At 42.8% G+C, this 27,432-nt stretch overlaps 1 protein-coding gene and 1 long non-coding RNA gene across 2 annotated transcripts; both read left to right on the forward strand.

Moving 5' to 3' along the window:
- Positions 1-9,428: 9,428 nt before the first annotated feature.
- On the forward strand, positions 9,429-14,479 carry LOC116725832 (uncharacterized). The gene is made up of 3 exons (XR_004340498.1): positions 9,429-9,642; positions 11,615-11,769; positions 13,719-14,479. It is a non-coding gene; the product is annotated as an uncharacterized LOC116725832 (long non-coding RNA).
- Positions 14,480-20,818: 6,339 nt separating this feature from the next.
- On the forward strand, positions 20,819-25,184 carry gorab (golgin, rab6-interacting). The gene is made up of 5 exons (XM_032572185.1): positions 20,819-21,303; positions 21,377-21,692; positions 22,500-22,601; positions 22,699-22,839; positions 23,875-25,184. The coding sequence occupies exons 1-5, from the start codon at positions 21,249-21,251 to the stop codon at positions 24,293-24,295; spliced, it is 1,035 nt and encodes a 344-aa protein (XP_032428076.1). The 5' UTR covers positions 20,819-21,248; the 3' UTR covers positions 24,296-25,184.
- Positions 25,185-27,432: the final 2,248 nt, after the last annotated feature.

Here is a 27,432-nt window from a genome sequence, read left to right on the forward strand (position 1 = left end):
TAAATTTGGAAAGTGTGAAACCATCTGAAAATAATGACTCTGCTGCAGAGCTGAAGCGTTTAATCAGGCCGGCAATCTTCATCAACATCATGAGAGAGAGAGACAGACACCTCCCGGACAACACCACCAGCACATGCTGGGAAAGTCCCAGTTCCTCCTCCTATACACACACACACACACACACACGCTAAGAAACATTCGTCAAAACCACGCAGGAGAACCGACACAGAAAGAGTTAAGAGATGTTGTTCATTGTCACATGACATTAGGAGCTCAGATAGAAACTCTCCACCTCCAGGTCTGCACCGTCTCTCCACCCTCACACAAACACGCACACCCCCACACACATTCACACACTCACACGCACACACCCCTCCGTAACGCACATCTTGCCTGCAGATGTGGCAAAACCGCCAACACTTCAAAGCGCCTCCCTTCAGACCAACAGCGCTCCCTGACGCCAACTGTAAATGTCCTGGACACAGAGCATGGAAAATATTAAACCCCCTAACTCACGCTGAAGGGCCGGGCCGGGGGAGCGGGGGGTAAAAACGGCCTCCTGAAAACCCCCTTAATGACTCAACTCTCTGCAGAACAACAACAAGGCGGCGTCACCTCTGCTGTCTGCTGCTGATGAACATCTGCAGCGCCGCTTTCACCTGGTGCATCGGCAGCACGGCGACGGTTTGGGAGCAGAAACGTCTCAAGGTCGCCGCGTCCTCAGGCAGCTTGGTTAGCATAATGGCGTAATGGGAGCGGGCCCCTAAAGAGCTCCATCACACTCACAGAACACAAACACTGCTTCGCTTTGAGTCTTTGTGGTTTCAGTCATTTTATTCTTATTGGTTTCATAATATTTCACACGGCCGCTTAAACCTGGAGACGTAAAAACATAATTTCATTGTGTTCTGCCGCGTCATCAGGGCTAACGCTAACAGTTTCACAGCTGGAGGAAGGTGAACCTTCAGGACAGTTCGTAAAACTCAGCCTACGATCTCACAGCAAGTCTTGAAAATATCTGCATGGTGTCATTCAGACTGCTGTGAAAAAGATTTTGTCGGATTTGCTTGCTGTGTGAACAGAGCCTAATAGAGTCTCAGTGCAGCTGGACTGAACAACATGGCTGCACCAGACAGCTGAGTTAATTACACAAACTGGACTGATCTCACTTCAGTTGAACTCTGAGATCAAGACAGATCCACTAATCCATTCATCTATCCTCCAATCAAAACCAAACCCTTTGAGCAACCTGTTCCCTTCCTGGCCTGAGGGGGCGCTGCACCAAGAACCACTGAAGGAAACGACACAAAAACCTCTGAAGACACTGAGAGCAACTTCCTTCTTCACCAGATGGAAACAAGATGGAGGCGTCAGATTTCAGCAGTTGGAGGATTTCTCTTTAGTCTTTGGCTAAAGACCACGAGCCATTTCTGATGCTAGCGCTAGGCTAGCATGTTAGCTTTGGTTGTATTTACCCAGAATGCCCTGCGCTGTAGTCCACTTCCTGAACGCCAAGCAGTCTCCAGTCCGTCCGTTTGACGTTCGCATTCAAACTGAACCAGAGTTCACTTCAACCGAACCCAGACTGAGGTTTGGAGGACCAGAGGTCAGAGGTCGATTAGCATTCACAACTGAACTGGACTTTCTAGACAAACGGACTGGAGTTGGATTAAAGCGGATTAAGTGGACTGAACAGGGCTGGTGTGAATAAACTCGGTTACATCAGTTTGTACCACCCGTTCTCCAGCCTTCAGGTCCTCTAGGAATGTAGTTTCTGCTGATAATTTGTAGAAACTGGCATTTTTTCTTTAGTTTTAAACAGAAATCTCTTGTCAGATGAGAATGCAGATATCTGACGGAGTGGACAATGAAAGGGAGAATCTGTCAGTAAATCAAGTGTTTGGTTAAAAGCTGCGTTGTTGTGGTTTCCAGAGCGTGTTTCAGTGAGACACGTTCTGCAGCCTCAGCTCCTCCAGAATGAAACGGATCCGTCTAAAGAACCCAGACGCCACCATGTTGTGTTTGCAGCAGCATGTGTGCCCTCCTCTGCATCTCGGCGTTGCGTGCTTTCAGACTCGCTGGAGTTTCTACAGGAAGATGAGAAAGGTTGCCATTTTGTTCTCCTGGGAAGAGAGGGGGTTAGCATGGCAATATCTGCTCTGATTCCACAGCCTCAGGAACTTTGACCTCCAGCAGAGAAACCAAAATAAAAATCCCCTTCTTGCTGCCAAGCCAGCACAACAGGAAGATGGGGCGGCAGCACAGAGGAGGAGCGAGGCAGAACAATAAAGCCTCTCTGTTCGGCTCCACATGGATGCTGTTTGACAGCTAAAAAGCTTTTGTTCTGTTGAAATGACGGGACGCTGCTGCGCTTTGCGAGCGTGCCAGGCATTGTAGGTTTTTCACGAGGATGCGGCGCGCTGAGGGACATTAGAGCCGCAGATCCGCCGCGTTCCCACAGGGGGAGATGTGGTGAGGAACAAACTGCAGTGGTTTCAGTCCGGATAATGCAAACTGAACCGTGGATCCAGATCAGAGCCGGACCTCAGAACCGGTTCCACCACAACAGAAACACTTTAGGTCACAAACATTTTCTCACTGAAATACTTTCATCTCTCATTCCCAGGCAAACTGTGGGACAAATTCCCTGCTGGCAGAGCGGGGTAGTAACTAGTTACATTTACTTGAGTAACTTCTTTGGAGGGAAAATTACCTTTAGGAGTATTTTTACTAGGCTGTACTTTTTACTTTTACTTGAGAATTTTTTTACGAAGTATTTCTACTCTTACCAGAGTAACATTTCTAGATTTTCTACCCACTGAATGAAAAACAAACATGTTTTAACCAAAACTCAGACACACATCTGCAGTTTGTGTTAAAGGTTCAGAAGGTTTTTATTGAAATAAACTGATTTGGAAAAAAAATATTTTGCCTGATTTTGTTATTGTTTTGTGATGAATTATTGTAATTTCCATTAAACTTTATCTTTTGGTCCGTCTGATGATGTAAATGCTAAATGATTGATAATTTGATCAGTTATTCAGTGCTGGAGTCAACTTGTTACCAAATACTTTTTCACTCTTGAGTAATTTCTTGAACAGATACATTTTTCTTTAACTGAGTAAAAATATTGCAGTGTTTCTGCTCTTACTTGCATGATTTTTGGGAACTCTGCTGACCTCTGACTGTTAGCTTCAGCTAATGAGCTAAACGTTTTCAAACTGTAAGTCATCCAACCTCATGGAAGGAAGAACTGCGTCCAAAATAAAACTTATTATGCTGCCAAAGAGGAGCTCATTTTAACTAGCTCTTTTTCATTTTTGATAACATTGTCAACATTTAGCGCACTTAGCTTTCCCTAGATTAATCTTTCTGGATAAATTTACTTTTTTGTAAAGTTAGACGTTTCTATTCATGCTCTTATTCTGAAGATCCATTTCCTCTCCTCCTGTTCTCGGTGCAGCGGATGTCGGTGTGGGTCGCCGTGTTGCTGAGCTGCACATCCAACCAGTCAGAGGCACAAGAAGCAATAAAACTTTTCTCAGTCTTTTCCAGCCGTTTAAGACGAACCGTTAATCCATACCAGTGTAGCATGTTGAGCTAGTTAACAAGAATACTGGTGGTGCTGTTACCTACATTAGATCTGTTGCTAAAGCTATAAACTCAATCCTCTTTCATTTCTAAAAAGTTGCTTTCCACATATTTCAAATCAATCTGAGGTGTCTCAGATTCACGGAGGACTTGAGGTGAAGCTGGTGGGTTTTCTCAGGAACGGAGAGATTGCAGAGATCAGCTGCAGACAGAAACCAGAATAAGGTTAAACAGTTTTTATCATGAGGTTTTATATCCCATAGGTTTCTGTTATTCATAGTTTTTGCTTAGTTATTTTGTTTCTCTGGGTTATTGTCCATGTGTGTTTAATGTTTTATGTAAATCAGTTTTTTGTTTCATTAGTCTCTTATCTGTTTCTCATGCTGGTCTCGTCTCTGTTCATTATCCTCGTCTGTCTTGTCCTGTTTCTGTTTCAGCCGCTGTGCTTCAGTCCTGTTATGTTTTAGTTTTATTTGTGTTTATCGGGTTCTGTTGTCTTTAAAATCTTTGCAGCTGTTCCTGTAGTCTCAGTTGTTTTCCACTGTCTCATCTAGTTTTGTATTTCTCCGCAGGCCTTTTCCAAGTTTCCTGCTGGATTTTTGTTCGTTTTTACGTCTGTTTAGTTGGTGAATCCTTTAAGTCAAACAAATCTTCATTATTTAATGTTGCCATTCACATTTTGGTTCTTCGTTTTCTTCACCAGTTGAGATTCTCATTCAGAATATTTCATGTGTTATATCGTTTATTATATTTTCAGATCTGTGCCGTCACATCTGACTAAAACGTTTTTAATGACGTGTTTCGTTAAACTGAGTTTCAGCATCACTTCCATTTCATTTGGTTTGCTCAGAGATCATTTGATGTTTTTTGCAGAACATTTCATGTTGTTGTTGCTGTTTGACCCCCTGCTGAGCCTGTAGATGTGCAGATGTCTGCAAACATCCACTAACCAGTTTAACAGAACTGGTTGAGCTGCTGAACTCAACCAGCTGAGCAGATAAAACTTTAGATGTTGTTAGTTTAAAGAGCTAAAGTCAGTTTCCTGTTGGAGGTTTCATGGACAATAAATCACCTTCTGACATGATTTCATATAATACACAGAAACAAAATGATTACAAACTGACTCTCATAACAGGCAAGAAAATTTACTGAACCATAATAATAATAATAATAACGTTAATACAACATCAAAATAATCTCTATATACACTATATATGCTTACATAATCTGAATTATGACAAATAAAATGTACAAAACCAATAATAAAATATTAATATAATTACTAATAATGGTAATAGAATCAGAAGGAAGGAAGAAATTACTATAATACATATTTGTGTTAATCCCTTCATACATTGTGATTAATATAGATTTGAATTTATTGTCAAACTGGTTGATGTTTGGGCAGTGTTTTAGTTCCATATTCACTGTATTCCATAATATAAAATCTTTTCATAGATCATAAAACATTTCCTTAAGATGTTTAGGTAACACAGTTTGATATTTCACAATATTCTGCAGTTTTAGTAAATTAGACCTAAAGGAGCAGTACGTGTGTACGAACTCTAGCAGCTCTTTTTTTAAGACTTTAATTGTTGTAAAGTTGATTTATGTTTGTTTCCCAGCATTCTGTAAAAAGACATGGTTGAATTATTGAAGGTACAGAATGTGGAGTTTCTTCTTATCCATATCATTTCTTACTTTGGCCTTCAGATCTGAATTCGGGCTGAGAACTGAATATTTCTGTTTCATCACTGAAAGCGGAGTGAACTGGAGTTCATGTGAACCGGACTGGCCTCCGTTCCTGATCCATTAAAAGGTTCCTGCAGTCTTTAAAAGATAAACGCTGCTGCTGCTTTGAAGCTGCAGAAAAGCTGCAGGAGTTGTTTGGCTGGAAATCAGCCGCTTTCTGAAGGCAAATGAGGATTTTTCCTGCGTTTGGTGGAGCGTCAGCTCCAACATCTGGGTGGATGGATGAGGTGTGATGCTGGCTTTCGTCTCCCATGAAAGAGAAGCAGCCAGGACGCGGCTGCAGGGACTCTCACGTCTCCGTCTCACATTATTTCTCACTCCGCCTGACAGAGAGGGCGGCCCGGGCGATAAATTCACCTCATTACAGATTTAATAAAACAAGCATGTTGGTTTGTTTTCCAAACGGCTCTCAGGCTGGATGAAAAGCAGCTGAGTCATGAATAATGGACGGGTTCTGATCAGGTGGTTCAGAAAGTTTCTGTTTATCAAATCAAAGTGTGTGTGTGTGTTCCTCGCTGCAGTGGGTTTCTCGTGGGACGGCTTCATGTCTGCTTCCATTAGTCCAGGTCTGTGTCGTGATCCGCCGCTGCAGGCCGGACGTTCGTCATCCCGGTGTTGATGCTCACAGGAGCAGCTGTTTGTCTGCTGCAGCCGCTGTGCTGAGAGTAAAACCTGAGGCGGGTTCTGATTGGCTGTGCCGGCGCCAGAGGCCAACCCTCACCTGAGGAGCTGTCGCTGGTTGGCTGACCGATGGCTCAGCATCCGTAGCACAGATATAAATATGAATAAAGTTTTCTTCTTATTTAAAAGTTTCCTTCATATCACTGAACTGTAACTTTATTTACTCATATTGTTGAATTTACTGATATTTATTGATGCTTTTGTGACACAGTCGAGAAAATATCAAAAATAACATTTCCAATCATACTGTCGGTTTATTTTTTAATTTACCATCAATAAATAGAGTTAATCATAAAATCTGATGACTCAGCGTCATGATCCGTCATGGATCTGCAGGCCTTTCTCTGCCGTTTTACTGGAGGTTCTGGACTCTCCGGCCGGTCCATTTGGACTCCTGGTTCCCTCCATCCGGGTCAGTCTGCTGCCGCTGGCTGTGATCTGCAGGTATAGAGTTCTGTGTGGGTTCTCGGCGGGTCCAAATAGCGGGCAGCGCTGGATGAACTGACTGGAGGCCGAGGAATCGTCAGGACGTACTGGACCGGACCGGGACAGACTAGTCCGGACCGGGACAGCAACCATTCAGCTGTTCAAAACGCCTGGGTGGACCTAGCCCCGCCTTCAGGGCAAAGCTCCTCCTCCACTCAACTCCTTCAGACTAGCCAGCAGCAATTAGCAAACAGCTGCTGAGCTCGTTATAGGAGCTGCTGCTCAGAGCAGCGCTGGTGGAAACGTTAAAGGGTTAATAGAGGAGCCATGTTGGGATGACTTCCTGGAGGCGGAGCTTCAGAAACAGCAGGAGTTTTAATTAATCAATCAGGTTTATTTGTGTAGAAACTTTCAGCTTCAAGGCAGTTCAAAGTGCTTCACATGATAAAAACACAGAAATATAAAGTAATAGAAACAGTCGATGAAGAGCTGTTACACTTAAAAATGTTTAATGTTTCATTTCTAATGTTTCAATAATCTAATCTTAAAGGGGCAGAGACCCAATTTAAGGCCTTAAATTACAGTTTCTTTCAATACAGCATTTTAATAACAACTGAAGGTAACATTAGTTATGCTATAAAACGGAAAACACATAAAACTAATAATATTAAATAATATTGCATCTGACTCTGAACTAAACATTAATAATTTATAAACACTTAATAAATCTGCTGGTAGAACCGGCGGCTTACAGAAAGAAGGTCCTGCATTCAGTCAGGTGTTTCCGTTACCTGCTCATCATCATCATCATCATCATCATGATGGAATCTGGATGCTTCACCTGCTGCTGCAGCACCTTCTGCTGCTGCAGCACCACATCCTGTTTCTGTCGAGCGAGCTGCTGGCTGCTTGATCCTCCCAGCTTCATTCAGCATTTTTAAAATCAGGTCATAACACCGTTACTGTTTTACTGAATGTTGTCTGCATTATTTTAAAAAACTGCAATTAACGTTGAATTTTGGGGAAAAAGAGTCTTAATTTGTTTTATGGTTTGCGGTGGTTTCCCTCAGCATTTAAGGAGAAGAACCGTAACAAACAAAAAGCGTTAAAGATCTCTGCTCTGCACGACACACCCTTTGTGTTTCTGACACATTAGGGAACCCTTCAGGCCACTCGTAAAATAAAACAACATATTTTCTCTGCTCAATAAAATAAAACAAGATTGGCCTCCTCTGCAAAAAGCACATAGGCAGCACTTTTCTCCCTGTTTTCCTCTGAGGGAAACGATTGTAAATGTGTAATTAAATTAATAAAATAGTCCCACGTAGTAAATCAGCGCCCCTTGAGGACGCCTGATTGCGCAGACGTGTTTGTGATTATGTTTGTGCGCTTTGTGCATGTATGTATTGTGCATCGGGGTAAATCATAACCCCTCTAACGCCGCGGCGGAGCGGTGGGTTGGGGCGTCGTGGCCTCGCCTCTCTGCCAGTTTGTGTTATAATAAAACATTTTAAAGCTCCTCATTAAGCTATTCTGGGCGCAGGCTTGGCGCGGCGCAGCAGAGGGGAAGGTGGAGGAGAAAACGTGAAGGTAGAGGCAGAAACTGCCAGCGTTTCCGTGCCAACGCACCTCCATGTCATTGGCGGCTGCAGGCCATAATTACTAACACATGCTGATGAACGTGATGCAAGCAGGAAGACATTCTGGAGAACCAGGACAGGCGGAGCGGAGGTCCGGTCCAGGACGGCCGGGGAAAGATCATCAGCTTCATTTCAACCTTCACTCACATTTATTGCCTGTTTTTCTGTTTTAAAGGTTCCTGCAGCTTTAAGGTGGAGAACGACCGCAGGAAGGTTTCTGTGACCTTTGGGGGTCAAAACCCTCTGGACCGGATTGTGCGCAGCAACAGGCCTGTCGCCATAACAACGGCGTCCCTGACGTCATTACAATAAACAATGATGCTGTTGTTTTAAGGCCGTTTTCCAGTGATATAATAATGGGAAAATATGCAGGAACACATTCTAATAAACATTTATCACGACATTTTAAATATCTAAATGAAATAAAACAACAAATAAAATGAATTATGAAACTGAAAACTTTTATCATCCAGTTTTTGGCAGAAAGAGGAAAACGATAAATCAGGGAATGGAAATTATTGAGCTGGTTTTATTTGATCATGTGATTAGTTGATTTATTGCTTATTGTGACAGGTTTAGATATTAATAACATGTTAAAGTCACGTTTGGAGACCGCTACTGATTCCTTATGACTGTCCGACTAAAGCTGCGTTTTCACAACATGAATCCTTTCAGCCTTTTTCACGACAATCTGAAAACGGACAAATTCTGATCGTTTCACCCCCAAATAAATCCGATCTGTTTCAAATATGGAACCAGACTTTATTGGTTTTGAACGGTCGCATCACGTTTATTCTGATGTTCCGTCGTTGATGTGAGACATGCGTCATAATTCAGCAGCAGAAGAAGTCAGGCGGTAAATCTAAACGATACTAATGACGTGATGAAGCGGTCTGAGTCAGTGAACGCATCACATCCAAACACTACTGAAGTGTTTCTGGTCTGTGTGTCACTAACGCAGCTGTTGCTCCATTCTGGACTCAAGGCTTGTTCCAGCAGTGGGTTGGACTCTGATTCTGGTTCTGGAGTTCATGAGCAGAACTCTGAGGTCCGGTTGTATAAAAGACAGTTGGGTTTGGGAACCCCAAGGTCTCAGTCATTCGGTTCTGTTGTTTTCTTCCAGCTGTGACTTGCAACAAGAACTGGACTGTTTAGATGAGAGGGGAAAGGTTCTGCCTCTCTGGTCCGGTCGACCCGGTTCTACTGGAACCAGAACTCCATCATCTGCTCCACCTCCTTCTGCTGTGGTTCTGAGTCAAACCAACCTGTTCCCCTCCAGGCCTGTGGGGGCGCTGCACCAAGAACCACTGAAGGAAACGACACAAAAACTTGTGAAGACACTGAGAGCAACTTCCTTCTTCACCAGATGGAAACAAGATGGAGGCGTCAGATTTTAGTGTTGGAGGATTTCTCTTTAGTCTTTGGCTGAAGACCATTTCTGCTGCTAACGCTAGGCTAGCAGGTTAGCTTTGGTTGTATTTATCCGCTTGGCGTCCATATGCATCAAACCGCTCCAGAGATTGGTGGATGAAAAGCAGCTTCCTGTTTCCAGGTGAGTCTGATCACAGAGACCAGAAGCTAAACAAGAAACCAAACATCCAGAAATAAAAATTAAAAAAATTAAAGCCACTACTGAAAAATAAAAAAGAACAGAGGAAAAATGTCCCTCCTTTTTGTTTACAATATATTTGTAAATCAAACCTTTTTATTTTTTAGGTTTTATTAACTGAAGCAGTCATGAAGCACAACACTGAAGTTTTCTTCTCACGTTTCTGTGTGATAAAGGGCTAGTTCACATTTCTTTCAAATCTGTTCCAACAAAATTCAGAAAACCCGTTTTCTAGCAGAATGACGTCATTTCCGGTTTAGACCTCTGACCCAACAGGATGTAGAATCAAAACATTTAGTTTTGAACTGAAATGTTGATGTGATAAATAAATTTAAGGATCATCTGCAAATAGATTGATTCACAAATCACTTTAGTTTATTCTAGACAATAAAATAAGGAATAATGTGTAAATTCAGACATTTTCCATCCCACTTCTTTTTGTTTTTGATTGTTTACTCTTGGATGATTCTCCGAACTTTTCAGGACCTTTTGATCAAAGTTAATTAAAAGAATAACATTTAATCCATTAATTAGTTACAGACTGTGATGCAGATCATGTTTGGCATCAAGCTGAACCAGAAGGTCAGCACAGAGGTCAGCAGTGGTTCTGGTACCAGCAGCCGGTTCGGTGAGCGTCTGCTGAAAGCAGACTGCTGTTTAATGGCCGAGATGCCTGATGATGACGATGCTGGTAGGAGAGAGACGGCCGTGCCAGCCTCACCATGGCAACCGCTGTGTTTACGTTAAACGGCGCGGCGGTAACGGCGAACCGGGCCAGACGGGGAGCCGCTGATGAGAGCCCAACGCCTCGTCTCGGTGTGAGGAAAAACTGCTGCGGTGGCGACAGGAGACACATCGGAGAGGCTCAGAGAAGATCCAGAGGCTGAGGCAGCAGATTCAGCAGAACAGAACCGGGCCGAAAGCTGAACCCATTCCAGCATCAGGGGTTCTGGAAAAATGGCTTCTTTTTGGATACAAACTCCACTTCTCTGCTGGGATCTGATACTCTGGAAACCAGAACCGCTGCAGGTGTTTGTTTATCCGGTTTCCCGTTCAGAACCGGGTCAGCTGGAGCAACAGGACAGCATCCATGTTCTGTCACATCAGAGTCTCCAGGAAACGTTTACTCTGCTGGAAGAAACTCCAAAAGATTTAAATAAGTAAAAAACTGAAGCATTCATCCTTTATTTTCTTCTGCAGTGACGGGACACTAATATGCTAACTGTTAGCTTAGCGCTTTAGCTAACTTTGAAAACGTTTAGCGCATTTAACTTCCCCTGATTAATTCAGTTAGTAGGCCTATTGCAACAAACCAATTAATCAAATCACAAATTAAAGCGAGCTCAATCATCTCCATTTGCATGATTATAATTTTTCTCTGGATGATAAAAATCTTCAGTCTGGTGTTTTTGTTTCCACAGATTTCATAATTCATTTTATTTGTTTCTGTTGATTTGTTTTGATATCTAAAATGTTTTCCAGTTGCAGTGATAAATGTTCACCAGAGTTTAAAGCTTTCATTATTATTCCTTTATTAATATTTTACTGGAAAATGGTCTCAAAATAGCAACATAATCATAATAATGTTTGGGATAGTTTTCATGTTCAGCCCATGAGTTGAAGTTTTGGTTTCCAAATTTTAGAAATTCTTCAGATAGACATTTATATTCATGCTCTTACTTTGAAGTGGGTTTTTGCAGCAGTTCTGTTTCCTGTCCATTTTCTTTTGGTTCCAAAGTGGAACAAAATAAAACATGGACAATAGAGAACAAAACACAGACATGAATACAGTCGGTATCATTAAACCTGCAGTCCAACATGTCGGCGCCGGAATCGGCTCAAGACTTTTTTTTTCACGTTTCCCTTTGTTTATGTTTCCTTTTCAAGTTGCTTGTGGTTTTTTTCTTTTCAAAAGTTCGTCTCCCCAAGACTGTCATCCGAACGGAAAAAATCAAGGAGGAGAAAAGAGGAAATCCTACCAGCTCACCAAAACCCGACTGAGTCCGAGGTTCGGTCCGAGAACTTCACATCAGAACACCGAGCGGTTCGTCATGTTCAAGTTCTAAACAGGTAAAAAGTAACTGATCAAATGATCAATCACTTAATATTACATCATCAGACGGACCAAAATGTAAAGTTAAGTGGAAATTAAGTTTCCACTTAAAATGACAATAAAATGATTATTGTCGTTTTTAAGGACCAAAATGACAATAATTTATAGAAGTAACCAAATCAGTTTCTTTCAATAAAAACTTCTTTTTAACAGAATCTGCAGGTGTGTGTCTGAGTCGGGTCAAGTTTTGGTTAAAACATGATTTTCATTCAGTGGGAAGAAAATCCAGAAATTTACTCAAGTAAGAGTAAAAAGTACAACATAGTAAAAATACTCCTAAAGGTAAATGTTTCCCAGAAAGTTACTGAAGTAAATGGAACTAGTTACTAGACAACTCTGGAGTTTATTAATACAGAAACTTACATTTTACACAATGCAAATGAATCACCAATAATTATATCGATCAGTTCTGTAGTTATTATTAATCAAAAGCAGCTCTAACAGGTGGATTTTAGACTTTCAGGGTTTCGGCTGTTTTGCAGTTTTCTGGAAGTTTGTTCCTGATTATTGGAGCATAAAAACTGAACGCTGCTTCTCCATGTTTGGTTCTGGATTTATTTCCAGATGAGATTCATAACTAATCAGAAACCATCTCTGCTGTGAGGTAAACAGTCGACTTTTTATTGTTCATGTAAACGTTGGGATCCCTCTAACTCAGGGGTGGGCTGTCCTGGTCCTGGAGGGCCGGTGTCCTGCAACTCTTAGACGTCTCCCTGGTCCAACACACTTGAATCCAACAGCTGAATCACCTCCCAAGTGCAATCAAGATTTCTAGAGTCCTGCTAATGACCTCATTATTTGACTCAGGTGTGTTGAAGTAGAGATACATCTAAACGTTGCAGGAGACCGGCCCTCCAGGCCTGGAGTTGCCCACCCCTGCTCTAACTGGTTCCCATGGCGCCGGCCCACCATGTTCCCAGTTCCCCCCAGTATCAGCTGTGGTTCCCAGATACGGGTCAGGAATGTGTCACAGCAGCAAAACGCATCACGATGTTTAGAAACGGACCCACAAAATATGGAGCCGATTATCTGAGTGTTTGTGGGAGGAAATGTTCATCAGCGGTTCGACGGCTGAGCAGGACGGTGATTACCGACGCTCTGATTGACGCACAAACACCAACAATACGCAGTGAAACAGCTTCATTTAAAACAACGGAATGATCTACCACCACGAATTACGATCATAAACGGAAAAAAGAAAAAGCAGGAAGTATCCACCAAAAAACTCAGGAATCTTCAGCAGATTTCTAGAAACAACAGGAACATTTCTGAGCTCCAAAAGTAAAAAACAAAAAAGAAAAGAGAGAAAATATCTTTTCTCTTTTTTGAGAAAAAAAGAGAAACGATATTTCTCAAAAAACCAAAAATTTTTTCTTGGAAATTTTCTGAGCTCAAAAAATCAACAGGTTGCAAGAAACAAAACTCAAAAGTTTTGAGATTCTCAGAAATTTTCTTTTAAAAGAACTAAGAAAATTCTGAGATATAAAAGCCAAAAATCGGTGAAAAAAAACACACTGAGATTAATCTCAAAATGTTTTTAGAAAAACCATAGAAAATCTCAGAGCTCAAAAGGTCAACAAAAAAAAATCCTAAATTTTGAGATCAATCTTAGACATTTTCTGGAAAATACATGGAAGTTTCTGAGCTTGTAAAGTTGAAAATTAGTAACTTTTTGAAATTTTCTAAGTTTCAAAAGTCCAAAATTTTCAACTTTACAAGCTCAGAAATGTCCAAGTTTTTTATATTATTATTTTTAAATATCCCAAGTTTTTCTCTCACATTTTTGACTTTTGGTTCTCACAATTTTTCCAGTATTTTTTCTAGACATTGTGTAAGATTAATCTCAAAGTTTGTGAGTTTTGTACTGTTTCCAGTGACAGCCTGCATGTTCTCCCTGTGCATGCAGGGATTCTCACCTGGTGCTCCAACTTCCTCTCTCAATCTGAAAGTCGTTGCTGCGTCCAGACAAAATGCCGGACCTCAGCATGGATCCGACCGATGCTTGGAACTGAAACTCCTCTGATGGGACGCAGACAATTCGATCGGAAAGGAGCTGAAGGATCCAGGAAGTGGTTGCGTCATCAGGCGGTTGCCAAGGCAACCAAAAGTTGGAGGTAATAAAAGCAGTTTGAGTGAAGGTTTTTGACCAAATCGAATATTTTCCTTATTTACTTCTTGCCTCGTTTTGCCGTTTCTTTCACTGAGTGTTGTTTATGAGTCAGCGATCATTTCAGATTAAAAATGATGGACGGCTTGGCTTGAGGTTGGAGTTAGGAAGAATAAAAGTTTGATTTCTGTTGGGGTAAAGAGTTCATCTGCTACAAAATGTTATTTGTTTCTGCGTTCATCGTGTCCCGATCATTTATTTGTTCCAGACGTTTAATCCTCTGGACAGCGATTAAAAATCCAGATCCTGAGAGACAAAACTGGCTGCTGCTCCTGAGAAGAGTCCCGCTTAAACTCGGCTTCTTCGCTCCAGCAAGAGCCATAAAAACTAATTTTCAAAATCATCAAATTGGCTTTATGTAATTGTTTATGAAGGACATAAAAGGCTCTAATGAAGCAGGGTCATAAATTTGTCACAGCTGCATTTGTTCGGTTGGAACAATGAGTCATTATTGCTCTGCATGCCCACAAACACGACACATAGCCGCTTTAATGTGACTCAGTCAGCTGAGGCCATAAATCTGCATACCCCGCTGCCAGCACGGCGCCCAGAGCCAGGGCCGCCGCGGCCCTGGCGGCGGGGGCCAGGTGAGGCGGGCGGGGCTCTGGGGGAGACGGGCGCCGAGCTGGCAGGGCGTACCTTCGCCTGAACCGCCTGATTCAGACCAGATGTCTGAGCGTTGACTCTGGGAAACAGAGAGATGAGAGACAACCGGAGCCACAATAAATCCCAGGAACGGCTAATGAATAAAACAACAGCGGATCAAATGTGGCGTGGCTAAAAATAATGTGATTAAGAATCGGATCCAGAGGCCATGCTGGAGACAGCTGCGCCTCCTCCGGACCGCGCCCCCCCTAACGAGCGCCTCCCATCACGGCTTTATGGGGTTTCTGGGCACAACCGGGCCTGATGAATCAGTTGTCATCGCTTGTGATTGCCTGTTTAAAAAGTCCCAAACACTCTGCCTGTGTTTAGTCAGGTTCAGCCGGGGTCAAGCCCGAGTCAAAACACAGCCGGGCCGGCCGCAGCCTCAGCGAGCGTCTGCAGCTCCTTCCCCTATTTATTAAACACATCTCTCAGCGCAGGCCGATGGGGACCCGCTGCACCCAGACAGCTAACGATTTATCAGGCCGTCCGCTGAAATATCAGCTTATAGCACGTCAAGACGGTACGCCTCGGCCTTAAGAGCAACAACATCATAATGTATGACAGTGAAAAACAGGGTTTTTAATAAATAACAAGTGTTGAAAAGAAAAGTTTATGAACTACATAGTAAAGCAGATACACCTTAGATGTGAACATTAATCTACAGGAATGTCTTTCAAAATGGCTGCAAAAGGCATCAGATTCAGTTCAAGACCATCTCTGAACGTTCGCTTCCCAAATCACAAAGTTACTGTTGGTTGTTTGAATGTTCAACATCAGGAACATTTCCTACTAAACACCGACCAAAGAACCCAACTCCAGTCCTAGTCAAAGTCCAGTTCAGTTGGTGAGATGTGAACGCTACTCGACCTCTGACCTCTGGACCTCCAAACCTCGGTCTGGGTTCGGTTGAAGTGAACTCTGGTTCAGTTTGAATGTGAACGCCAACCGGACCGGAGACCGCTCCGAAAAGTGGACTACAGCGCAGGGCATTCTGGGTAAATGTCTCTGTGCCTCCATCTTGTTTCCATCTGGTGAAGAAGGAAGTTGCTCTCAGTGTCTTCAGAGGTTTTTGTGTCGTTTCCTTCAGTGGTTCTTGGTGCAGCGCCCCCACAGGCCAGGAGGGGAACAGGTTGGTTTGACTCAGAACCACAGCAGCTGGAGGTGGAGCAGATGATGGAGTTCTGGTCCAGTAGAACCGGGTCGACCGGACCATCATGAGGGAAACATTAAGTTTAGGTCAGTTTGAGTTCTGAGGGTGAAAGTGAACTTTTACCACGTTGTGTGTTTTCTCTGTGTCACAGTAAACTGCTCACATCAAACAGGAAATGAAGGAATTTGTCTTATAATGCAGAAAATCATCTTGAAAGTGAAATGTCAGCCAGTGATCCCGATGCGTTTTGTTCCAGTAGTAGATCATGTCAGCCACTGCTCTCCTGCTCCACTGACCACCCTCCCACTATGTGCATGTCTTCCTCAGGTTGTTCAGCATCGTCAGATCGTCTGGTTGACGTCCTCACCTGTTTTCTTCTGGTTGAATTTCCTCAGCGTCGCCTGCAGCAGGTAAGTTGATTCTCTTTGTTTGTTAGATTTACCTTTTTCCTGCCTACCTCCTGCGTGTGTTTGGGTCCAAAACTCAAAAAAACAAGACATGTCTGTAGCTCAGAGAACAGACTATCTACTGATTAGACAGGATGGTATTATATTGGATGTATTTGTAGACCTTAGTTGTGTTTATGTCTAAAGGAAAATAGAATTAAGAGCAGAAGGATTGTACATCCATAATCTGACCAAACCTCAGCTCTGGACCCGGTTGGTTTCTGTTTGTTTGCCAGAAACTTTTAATCTGAATTAAACTGAAAACTTTAGTTCCTAGGATGAACCTAAAGCAGCGGTTTGGTTTCTAAGCTGCCTCAGGTTGACCTCTGTGGTTCTTCCCTCCGGTCCTTTCTGTCCGCCGTTCGCCCCGCTCCTCCTGTCGGATCACCCGTCTTATCTAACTACTTGCGTTTTTCCCCAGAACTCAAGCTGACAGGCCGGTTCTTTCAGTTTGCCGCTGCGGCTGCAGCTGGGAGTCGGACCGCCGGATGAGCCAGACCGTCTGGACGTCACGCCTTTGAAGGGTCCTGCTGAAATAGCTGGTCGCCGTCCAAAGCGTCCCCCCGGTTCGCAAGCAAAGCGTCCGCACACGGAGCCGGGCGCCAGGGGAAATCTATCTGGGAGGCAGGTGAGACAGGGGGCCATTGTCTCCCGCCGTTACAGGTGGGACTCCTCAGGGCGCGGAGCACAGAGCCGGGCTCACACGGACCAGGGAGCCTCTCCAAGAACATTAACAGGGTTTGGCATGAAGCTGGCACGGGCCGGACTCGGAGCCAAGTCTGGGAGAAATGTAACTGTGATGAAGACGGAAAAGCTCCGGGCTGTCAGGATAACCCCAAACGTCAAATTAGGTAATAATGAAACCACTTTCACACTGATCTAATTAAAACTTTTCTATTCCGGACACAAGAAATGAATCAACCTCATAAATCTGATGTCATGTTTCTGATTTAGGTTTAAATAGAAAAATCCCTTTGAGAGAACAGAATGTCTCTGGTACCGCTGTCAGATGTTTTTACCAGGAATGTTTTGGAAAAAATTACTCAAATCGTCCCTTTAAAGCAAAATGAAGGGAAACATGACAGTTTGAGTCGGACCTGTCAGACATTTTCATCCATAATCTGCATCAGATGCTGCACCACTCCAAACTGCAAGTTACTTTCTGGAACCTTCACAGACGTTACGGGTTCATGTCACTGAACTTACAGTCATTTCTGGAACTGAAATGAACTTTACTTACTTTCTAAAACTTACCCATAAATCACAGATCAACTTTCTGGAACTTGTTTGTTAATTTCCAGAGCTTTCTTTGAAGCTACAGGTTACTTTCCCATAACTTACAACATCCAGCATCAGAAATTTATCGTTCCCTTTCAGAGATTATATTTTATTTCCTCTAAACTCAGACTGCTTACCTGAACGACAGGTTTCTATGAGGGAGCTCCTGCTTTCTGGGATTAATCTGCACTTACTGCTAAAGTACAAACTGTGTGATGAATTTTTAGCAGTATCCATGTCACAGATTAATTCACATCAATAAATACATGAAAATTATGTTAAACATGAAATGACTATTATTAAAATTCCTTTAAAACCAAAACAAAACATGATTTAACTGAGTTAAAGTAGCATCAGTTTTCTTTGGGGAAAAACACAGAAAATGAATCACAGAGACTGAACAGGAAAACGCTGGTGACGGTGGAGGCCTCTTGATGTCAGGCTGCAGGTTTGCGTGATAAAATGTTGACTGTTGGTGAATTCAAGCCCAGACTCAGAGGAGCAGCAGAGTTTGGTCAGGATGAGGGATGAAGGTCAAAAGGTCAGCATTTACTCTGAATACAGATGTTTTAAAACAGCAATTAGCAAGAGGTTCCTGCAGCTTCCAGCTCAGAGCCGAGGCAACAGCCTGACCTCTAATCATCCTCAATTTCTTCCAGGCCCCGGCTCTGTGTGATGGTCGTCTCTGCAGAACGCCTGTTTATTTTTCATGGCACTTCCTGTTGGACTGAATGAGCGTCAGGAGGAGAGCGTCTGTGGGGAATACGCCCAGAGTGATGTGCTCACCCGCTGCACGCGCTCCGCCGCGCTCCCACACGAGAAAGCAATCTTTTACTCAAAACTAATTACAACTTTATAAACGAAAGCTTTGACCGTATAAGGAGCTTCCTGTTAAAGAGCAACTCCAGCTGATTGTTACAGAAACGATTTTCAGTTTGATGTGAAGGATTTAGACCAAACTTCTCAAACTGCAAACTGTCGGTTTGTTTGCTTCAACCCAACTAACTGTCATGAAGTAAACCATCATCATTCTGTGATTAAAGTATAAATATAAACATTTTTAGCCATAAGTCAACCAAAAAACAGCACTTAGATGTTGCTAATTGTCACAACCTTAAAAAGGAGGAAATTAATTTATAATTAAGTTAAGATGTCTTTCAGTTTTGGATCTTTTTGTGAACTTAATGCTGAGTCTAGTTTAGATCTGGTTTGGCTTTATCTACACATAGATCTGCATCAGGCCTTCATGTAGATCTGAACAAAGTTTACTGGAATATACATCGTCCCAGAAGTTACTGTGATAAATGTTGTTGTTTTGACACCATTTTCCAGTAATATAACATTAATAATGGCATAATCATAATGCTGGAACTCATTCTGAAAGATCAATGAGCTTTAAATACTTATGAACATTTAATGCTGGAACTGGAAGACATTTTAAATATCCAAAATAAGTAAACAAAACAACTGAAACAACAAATAAAATGAATTATGAAATCTTTGGAAACAAAATTGTCCTTAAAAAGTGACTGGTTGAGACCAAAACACCAGACTGAAGATTTTTATCATCCAGATAAAAGTCGTCCTGTTTAAGTGAGTTTTGCATTTTGTGTTCATGATGTTTAGCAAATCTTGTATTGAGTTTTGTATAATGACATGACTTTCATATTTTGTTATAATGAGAACCTTTGTTTGAAATGAGTTATGCATCTCATTTTTCCAATGAGAATTTGTTTATAGTGAGTTTCTGGTTTTATTGATTTTTTATCTAATTATTATATCTGGATAAAACCAGAAACTTTCTTGTTGTAACATGACTCTGCTTGTGAATTTATTTCCAACTTTGGCAGGTAAGTGCTTCCGTACGTTGTAGGTTTAAACGTGTTTTCTGTTGGTGAGTTTTTCTGACAGCAGCAGATAAATCAGCGACTTTACTGTAAGTTATATCATAAAGTATAAAAACGATGAGCTGCTGCAGTAACAGGTTGAAATCAGAGTCACAGAGGTGAAAACTGCTCTTCTCCTTTCAGATCCTCCCATTCCTCCACTTTCCTGACCTTTAACCCCCATCGGCCTTCACAGGTCATCTCAGTAATGAGCCATGTGGCTCTCACTAATCAGGACCCCAAGGCTGTCCCATCCTCTGCCCGAGCAACGCGGCGGCGGCTGAGCCATCTGGACTCCATGCCTGTTCTGTCTCCACTCCACTGGCGATTTATGCCCTCCTGAGGTGTTTTGCCTTTTAACTCGCTCTAATTGCCCCCCAGATGCAACAAAGATGTGGAGGCCGGTTTTTATTGGTTGCCAAACAGAGGTCATTGTTTTGGTGTCGCTTTGTCTCCCCGGCGCCGCTGACGTAAAGACAAACTTTGTTCCACAAGCCGTCACTGAGAGAAAAGAAAAGCCTGCAGACTGCTGCAGGAGAAGAAGGTGATGAGATGATAAAGATGGCCGCCGTTAGAAACGCTCAGGCTGATGATAAAGATGGCCGCCGTTAGAAACGCTCAGGCTGATGATAAAGATGGCCGCCGTTAGAAACGCTCAGGCTGATGATAAAGATGGCCGCCGTTAGAAACGCTCAGGCTGATGATAAAGATGGCCGCCGTTAGAAACGCTCAGGCTGATGATAAAGATGGCCGCCGTTAGAAACGCTCAGGATGATGATAAAGATGGCCGCCGTTAGAAACGCTCAGGATGATGATAAAGATGGCGAGGGTTTATAGAGACAGGTTCTACTGAGACAACTCAGAGAACCCAAACATCCATCCATCCCTCTGCCTCTCCCATCTGGATAGTAGATGGAAAATGTTACCAAACCTGAAAATCCAGAGCCACACTGAGTCACCAGCTCTGCTTCTCCACTTTTCAGGACAACAGAACTAATTTCATTCAGGTTTCTCAGAAAGTGGTCCTTAGGTTAACCTTTGACCCCTCTGACCTCAGGCACTTCAGAGATCTGAAAAGGAACCAACAAATGATGATCTGTGAACAAACCAACTGTTACTTTTATTTATGGCCAAATTAACCAAAGTTTGTTTATTGTGATGATGGAAACTCTAATTGAATTTTGGCTCTATATTTAACATGAACAATAAATATAATCATAAAAATTGAAATTGAAGAAATTAATTTACGAATACAAAGATGAAAAACGACAGACTTTTTTTGTTTCCAAATGTCACCTAGAGGAAAATTATAATTGGTATTATGTTGCCAAAAGTTACAAAATGCTACTAGTATGCATACATTTCTAGGAAACTGATGTTATTTACTAAAACTTTTAAATATTTACTACATCTAGACAGGAAAAACAATAGGTTAAAAAAAAGAAGAGCGTCAAATAAAACAATAAAAATTAAATAAGTTCTGATGAAGTTATTATCTATCTGTAGTCCTGATATTGGCCTGCTGTGGTCACCCGAATTAAAACTTTTCTGGAGGCACCATTGCTTATATACACAACACAGATACATTTAGAGAAACCAGCTGAGATAATACAAGCAAGCTAAGCTTTGGCTGTTCTTACTTGCGATACAATTCCTTCATTTTTATTCAGGCGGTTTTTGGGACGACCATCTCGCCGGTGTTGTTGCGGTCCTTCGCGTGGCAGTGGTAAACAAATATGGCGGAAGTGTTGAGCGTTTCTTTCGGCGTTTCTCTGAAGTTTTAAGTGGTTTTCTCTCTTTAAAACACAGAGTATTTTTAGCCGGATGTTTCCGGGGGCTGGTCTGGTTGTGAGGCAGTAGAATGAGCGGCTGGGCGGGTTTTTCTGAAGAGGAGCTGCGGAGAATCCAGCAGAAAGGTAAAATAAAACCGACCCAGTCTGAGACTTTAACCCACTTTAACCCTAACATGAGCCGGTTGCACTTCCACAGACTCCGCTGGACCTCCTGCTGCTCCCCGCGGTAGGAAGCCTCCGACATCCAGCCGGAGCCGGCAACAGATGCAGCGGGAGAAAGCGCTCCAGTTAGCCGGCTCACAGACCCTGCTGCCGGGGCAACAACTCAGCAAACCACCGCTGACGATAGAAGGTCAGCCTCCAGACCAGACAGGAGCTCCTTCTGCCGGACAGGAGAAGCAGCAGAAACCCGCCAACACGAAGCAGAATAAGGAGCACCGCCCGAAAGCAGAGGAGGAGAAAAAGGAGGAGATACTTGTGGTGAAAGAGCTGGAGAAACAGGAGGTGGAGATGTGAGTTTGGCCTCAAATTTCACATCAAGTTATGATTTATTTTCATCATAATAAATGTGCTCCAACAGTAAAGACCCAGTTGGTCAAAGAAATCATCAGGATCCACAAAACTGAATGTTTTAAAAACAAACTAAAGGGGGAAAAGCGTCTTTTCGTTTAATTGGGCTGATGACATCACAAGAAGCACAGGAGTGGAGCCAATCAGACTTCATAGTGAATTTTACAGCAGGCCTGGTCCAATGGGACTCCTCATTAAAGGGGATATGGTAACACATTTGTAGAATAAGTTCTGATGTAGCAAACCGTCCCATCCACTGGTGGGTCTGTGCCTTACCAGAGGCACCAAGAAAATTCCGACGCCAGATTTTTCTGGTTCGTGCTAATTAGCAACTTCTACTTCCTGTTTACAGCCATGTGTAGCATCAACATTTGACTATATTATGCTTTGTGTAGTCTGGCTGGTTTGCTCCAAACCAGTAGATGGAAACGCGCCTCGTTCATATTTTCGTTTTAGCGACATTTTTAAAGTTCCTGTAAAATTCACATCATAATTAGATGGAAAGATGGCTACTGTGGCTTGGATCATCTTCAGAACAGAACCAGTTAAGACTGCAGGGAGCAATCTTCCCTCCATCCAGAACTTGTAAAGGTCAAGGGTCAAGATATGGGCAGTTAAAATCTCTGCAGACTCCCCACATGCTGGACATGAACTGTCGTTCAAAGACACATTTCTTCACCCAGAAAAATTTACATTTGTTATTTTGAAAGTTTCCTTTTTGTGAAATTGTTGTTTTGTTGCGACTGCAGGAGAGAAAAGACGCGTCTGGAGCAGCTGCAGCAGGAGCAGAAAGTCATCGAGGAGAGGAACAAGCTGACCAAAGCACTTCTGGCTAAAACGATCGCTGAGAAGTAAGCACTGCCGGGTTCTGGATTGGGTTCTGGACGTTGATCGGGTCAGATGGGGGCGGAGCCATAACCCACCGCAGTAAACGTCTGCTGTGTTCAGGTCCAAACAGACCCAAGCCGAGGCGGTGAAACTGAGGCGGATCCAGAAGGAGCTGCAGGCGCTCGACGACATGGTGTCCAACGACATCGGCATCCTGCGGGGCCGGATAGAGCAGGCCAGCTGGGACTACAGCGCCGCCAGGTGGGGAAGAACTCCAGGCTTCCTGACTTGAAGCCTGTGCAGAAGGACTAATTTAAAGTGGCAGTAACATGTATAATCAACTTTTTTAAAATGTCCATCAAGTTATAATGTTATTCCCTCATCAACAACAAACCTGAGGAATCCTTTAATCTCCATGGCAACCATTCAGCTGTGCAAAACGCCAGGGTGACCTAGCGTTTCGCACAACTAAATATGCAAAGCTCCTTCAGACTAGCCAGCAGCAATTAGCAAACAGCTGCTGAGCTCATGATAGGAGCTGCTGCTCAGAGCAACACTGGTAAAAATGTTAAAGCGTTAATAGAGGAGCCATGTTGGGACGACTTCCTGGAGGCGGAGCTTCAGAAAGAGCAGCGGCTTCTTAAAGAGACAGAGACCTAATTTCAAGGCGTTAAATTATCAAGTCAAATTTCTTTTGACTTGACCTGGTTTGTTGTTGAGACATTTCCAACAAGCTTTTTTTGTTCTTCACAATTCAAACTGTATTTCTGCGGTCAGAGCTCGACGTCCAGGACGGTTCTGCTCTCTGATTGGAGGAAAACGACGCTTTCCTCACTTCACTTCTTCATGAAACTCTGAAGGAATCTGAAACTCGTCTGATCAGACGTTTAACAATCATCACAGCCAATTTAATTCAACCGATTTTTAGATAAACTGCAGGAAGAATTTGGTCCAAAAGTTTGAATTTGCTTTGATCCAAAAAAAGTCGTAATAATGTCAAAATAAAGTTGTAAGAATTCCAGAATAGTCGCCCGAATGTCCAAATAAAGTCATAATAATGTGAGAGCGACGTAATAATGAAATAGTAGTTTTATTACTAAACCTAATGGAAAAATAAGTTCAAGTTAAAATGAGGAATGTTGAGTCTTACTTCATGTTTTAAAATATCATAACCAAATTATTATCAGCAGCAGAACTGAACCAGACGGACCGAGCCGCTCAGATCTCATTAACTTTACTGGAGCTTTTTTCTCATTAAAACATTTTTATTCAGTAAAACAAACCTCTGCCTCCCAGGAAGCGTTATGAGAAGGCCGAGGCCGAGTACGTGGCGGCCAAGCTGGACCTGCACAGGAAGACGGAGGTGAAAGAGCAGCTGACCGAGCATCTGTACGCCATCATCCAACAGAACGAGCTGCGCAAAGCCTGCAAGCTGCAGCAGCTGATGGAGGAGCTGCAGCTGCAGGAGGCTCAGCAGCAGGAGGAGCTGCAGCAGCAGGAGGAGCTACAGCAGCAGGAGGAGCTGCAGCAGCAGGAGGAGGAGCAGAGCAGAGCCGCCGCTGCAGAGCCTCAGAGGAACGGCAGCAGTGAGGCGGCAGCGCCATCAGACCCCGGCGGCGCTGAGGCGCTCCAGCAGGAGGCGCTGGACCAACTGAACACAGAACCAGACTGTAAACGGTCAGAAAACTGTGACGTGGTTCGACCTTTGACCTCCTGACGCTCAAAGCAGAAGATCTTCATCTCACTGATGTCTTCCTCATGTGGCTCCATCACCAGAACCAGCTGACGTTCTGATCGTGGCTCAGAACCGGGTTTTATTCTGTGTTGGCCTCTGCTGCAGCGCCCCCTTCAGGCAGGGCAGGTTTACCTGGAGGACTGCAGGTGTTTCAGGAAGTCACTGGTCTAAAGGAAACTTCTGGATGTTTTCTGTTTGGGTCACTTTATATTCACTGCAAAAACACAAAAACCTGAAATAAAATTAAACTAACAAGTAACTTTTCATCTACTAATATAATAAGTTGATAATTCCTTAATATTGGTGAAAAAGTTCTAGTTCCACTGATGGATTATTTCACTTATTGGATGGAAAAAAGCCTTGTTATAAATGATCAGCCATTGGAACTAGAACATTTTATTAATATGAAGGAATTATTGACGTATAAAAAGCAGCTTCTTGCTGAAAAGATACTTGGAGTTTTTTCTTTTTTTAAGTGTACTAAGATATTTGTTCTAGAAACTGGAACAAACAAGTTTTGTGTTTTTACAGTGCAGATTTAATGTAACATGCAGTTTGTTCCAAACTCTTAACTATATGACTGATTTCTTTTAAATATGCTCGACACTCTGATAAAAAACCATTTTTAGTGTAATAAACTTTTTTTTTTGCAGTTTTATCCAGTTTTTTTCTAGAATAACTTTAAGCAGATTCTTTGTTTTGCAGTAAAAATGATCAAAACGTTTCCAGATTACATGTCAGGCTTGTGGACACTCCGGTAAATGTGATGGTTGCCATGGCGACACGTGGTTCTGGTTCTGTCGGCTGATTCTCTGTCATGAAAACACTACATGAAAATCATTTTTCCTTTAATAAACGGTTGAAACACGGACTGTGTTTCTTGGTGTTCCGGTCCGGACCCGGACCCAGACCCGGACCGGTCCTCAGGACAGAAGCTGGGTCTGCGGCGGCGGGTCGAGCCGTTAAACCACAGGAAGGTTTACAGCTCCGGTCACATCTGGCCGTCTGCCGCAGACGCAGTAAAACAGATTTTAATTGGTCGCCGGCCGCAGCAGAGGTCAGCGTCTGAAGTCCGCAGCGGCAGGTTTCACCTCCAGTCCTCCGGGTCGGGTTCAGCCGGTCGGTTCTGCTCCAGACAGCTCCGGTTCTGGAAGGTTGGCTTTGCAAACGCAAAACTTTAAAATAAAACTGCAGATTTATTTCATCAAATCGGTTTTAAAACCACAGCAGCTTTAAAGTCCTGACCCAGAATGAGAGTCCAGAAAAGGTTCTGGGTCCTTATTTATATTAGAGACGGGAATTCAACGCCTTGATATTGATTAATAATATCGATTTTAACGCAATAAATCGCATTTAGGATTTTTTTCTCCCGCCGGAACCTTTGAACTCGCGCGTTTCCAGTACGCCGTAAATCTGACGCACCAACAATAGATGAAAAAACGCTTTTTAAAACTTTGTTTAAATTACACATAACTGTTCATATCGGAAGCATAAATTAAAACATAACGAGAATAAAATGTCACGATATTCTCACACTAAACTAACGATTATTAAACTAAGTCATTTTTTTATTAATTGGAACTAAATATTTCTGAAGCTCAATCAAAAACATAGAAAATATGTTTTTTTCTTCAAAAATGTGTGTATGAAATTTGGCTTCAATGATGAATAAACTGATAAAAAAAACCTGCGGATTAATTTAGCCAAACATGATTTAAAGTGAAAACCTGCTGATGTTTTTGTTTCGGACGGAAAACAATTTATATTTATTCAATATTTTACTAGAAAAAAGTTTTGAATTGAAAATGTTGCTTATTTTGACAATTTATGTTTTGCAGTTAAAATGTGATTAATTAATGACTGTAATGAACTCGATTAAATATTTTGTTAGAGATATTTCAAATTCAAAACAAGTTTCAGGACAAATTTCAGTTTATTTCAAAGGTGACCTTTGACCCTTTCTGCACTTATTTTTATACATAACTGACCATTTTGAGGCAGATGTTTAAATCATTTTAAAAATAATAAATCAGGAAAAAAAGCCATTTTTAATCAACTGTGCTGAAGTGACCAGAACCAGCTGAGCGGATCGGGTCACATCTGGTTCTGCCTCACAGAAACATTCACACCTGCAGCTTCCGGCCCGCACACCTGAGCGTGACCCGGTGTTTATTACCGCGCAGCCTCAGGTGAGAGGAAACCCGGATTTATATTTATGCCACTCATAACTCATCCTCATATTAACATTGTCCTCATCCGACTGTCTCCTGCAGATGATTATAATTATATTTATTATTATTATTAGTGCTGCATTAATTTACTCCGTTTTCACTGATTTGTCTCTAAACTCCTTCAACAGAGTTTGAACTTTAAACTCCAGAATCGATGTTTCTGTTTGAATTTAATCAGAAATTATAAAACATTTCGCTCCTTGAAACAGAAATTTCTGTTTTCACGGAAGATTTTAAAGGAAAATGAGAGAATTTGGTTCCGCGCAGCTGGAAGATGAAAGTTATTAAAATGTCTCAGATTTAGGAGAAAACTGTGATAATGAGGCTCCTGCTGCTCTGGAAGCCCGCATGTCGCTCTAATCAGCTGCTGATCGCTTCCAGAACCAGCAGCGGCCCATAAATGTTCAGAGGAACCCAAACACTCCGCATCAGAACCGCCTGCAGCACATAAACCCGCACTTTGTTTTCTTTTGACAGAAATTAGCTGATTGGATGATTGGTGTAAACCCGGAAGCTGGCTCCCTGCAGAGAGCCGCAGCTGATCTGGAGTTGGCTCGGTCCGGTCCGGCTCGGTTCGGTTCTGGATCAATTCCGCAATCAGACGCTGCGTGCGGGTTTCTGAGGAGTCCGGCACGATCAGGCTGGTTTACGGGACGGGGTCGGTCATATGGGCCCATTCAGGCAAATGAGCCGGGCGGGTCGGAACCAGGTCCGGTTCGCTGCTGCCCGGCCCGGTGGGTCGGAACCAGGTCCGGTCCGCTGCTGCCCGGTCCGGTGGGTCGGAACCAGGTCCGGTCCGCTGCTGCCCGGCCCGGTGGGTCGGAGCTTTAATGTAACCATAAGAACTGAGACGATGCGGGAAGAGACAGAAACATTACCGCAACAAGC

The sequence above is a fragment of the Xiphophorus hellerii genome, chromosome 9 (assembly GCF_003331165.1).
Source record: "Xiphophorus hellerii strain 12219 chromosome 9, Xiphophorus_hellerii-4.1, whole genome shotgun sequence".
NCBI classification, from domain to species: Eukaryota; Metazoa; Chordata; class Actinopteri; order Cyprinodontiformes; family Poeciliidae; genus Xiphophorus; species Xiphophorus hellerii.

Coding starts and splice junctions, on each gene's coding strand:
- gorab (XM_032572185.1), top strand. CDS start 21,249: ATGAGCGGCTGGGCGGGTTTTTCTGAAGAGGAGCTGCGGAGAATCCAG. Junction 21,693..22,499: donor GAGAAACAGGAGGTGGAGAT/GTGAGTTTGGCC, acceptor TTGCGACTGCAG/GAGAGAAAAGACGCGTCTGG. Junction 22,840..23,874: donor TGGGACTACAGCGCCGCCAG/GTGGGGAAGAAC, acceptor TCTGCCTCCCAG/GAAGCGTTATGAGAAGGCCG.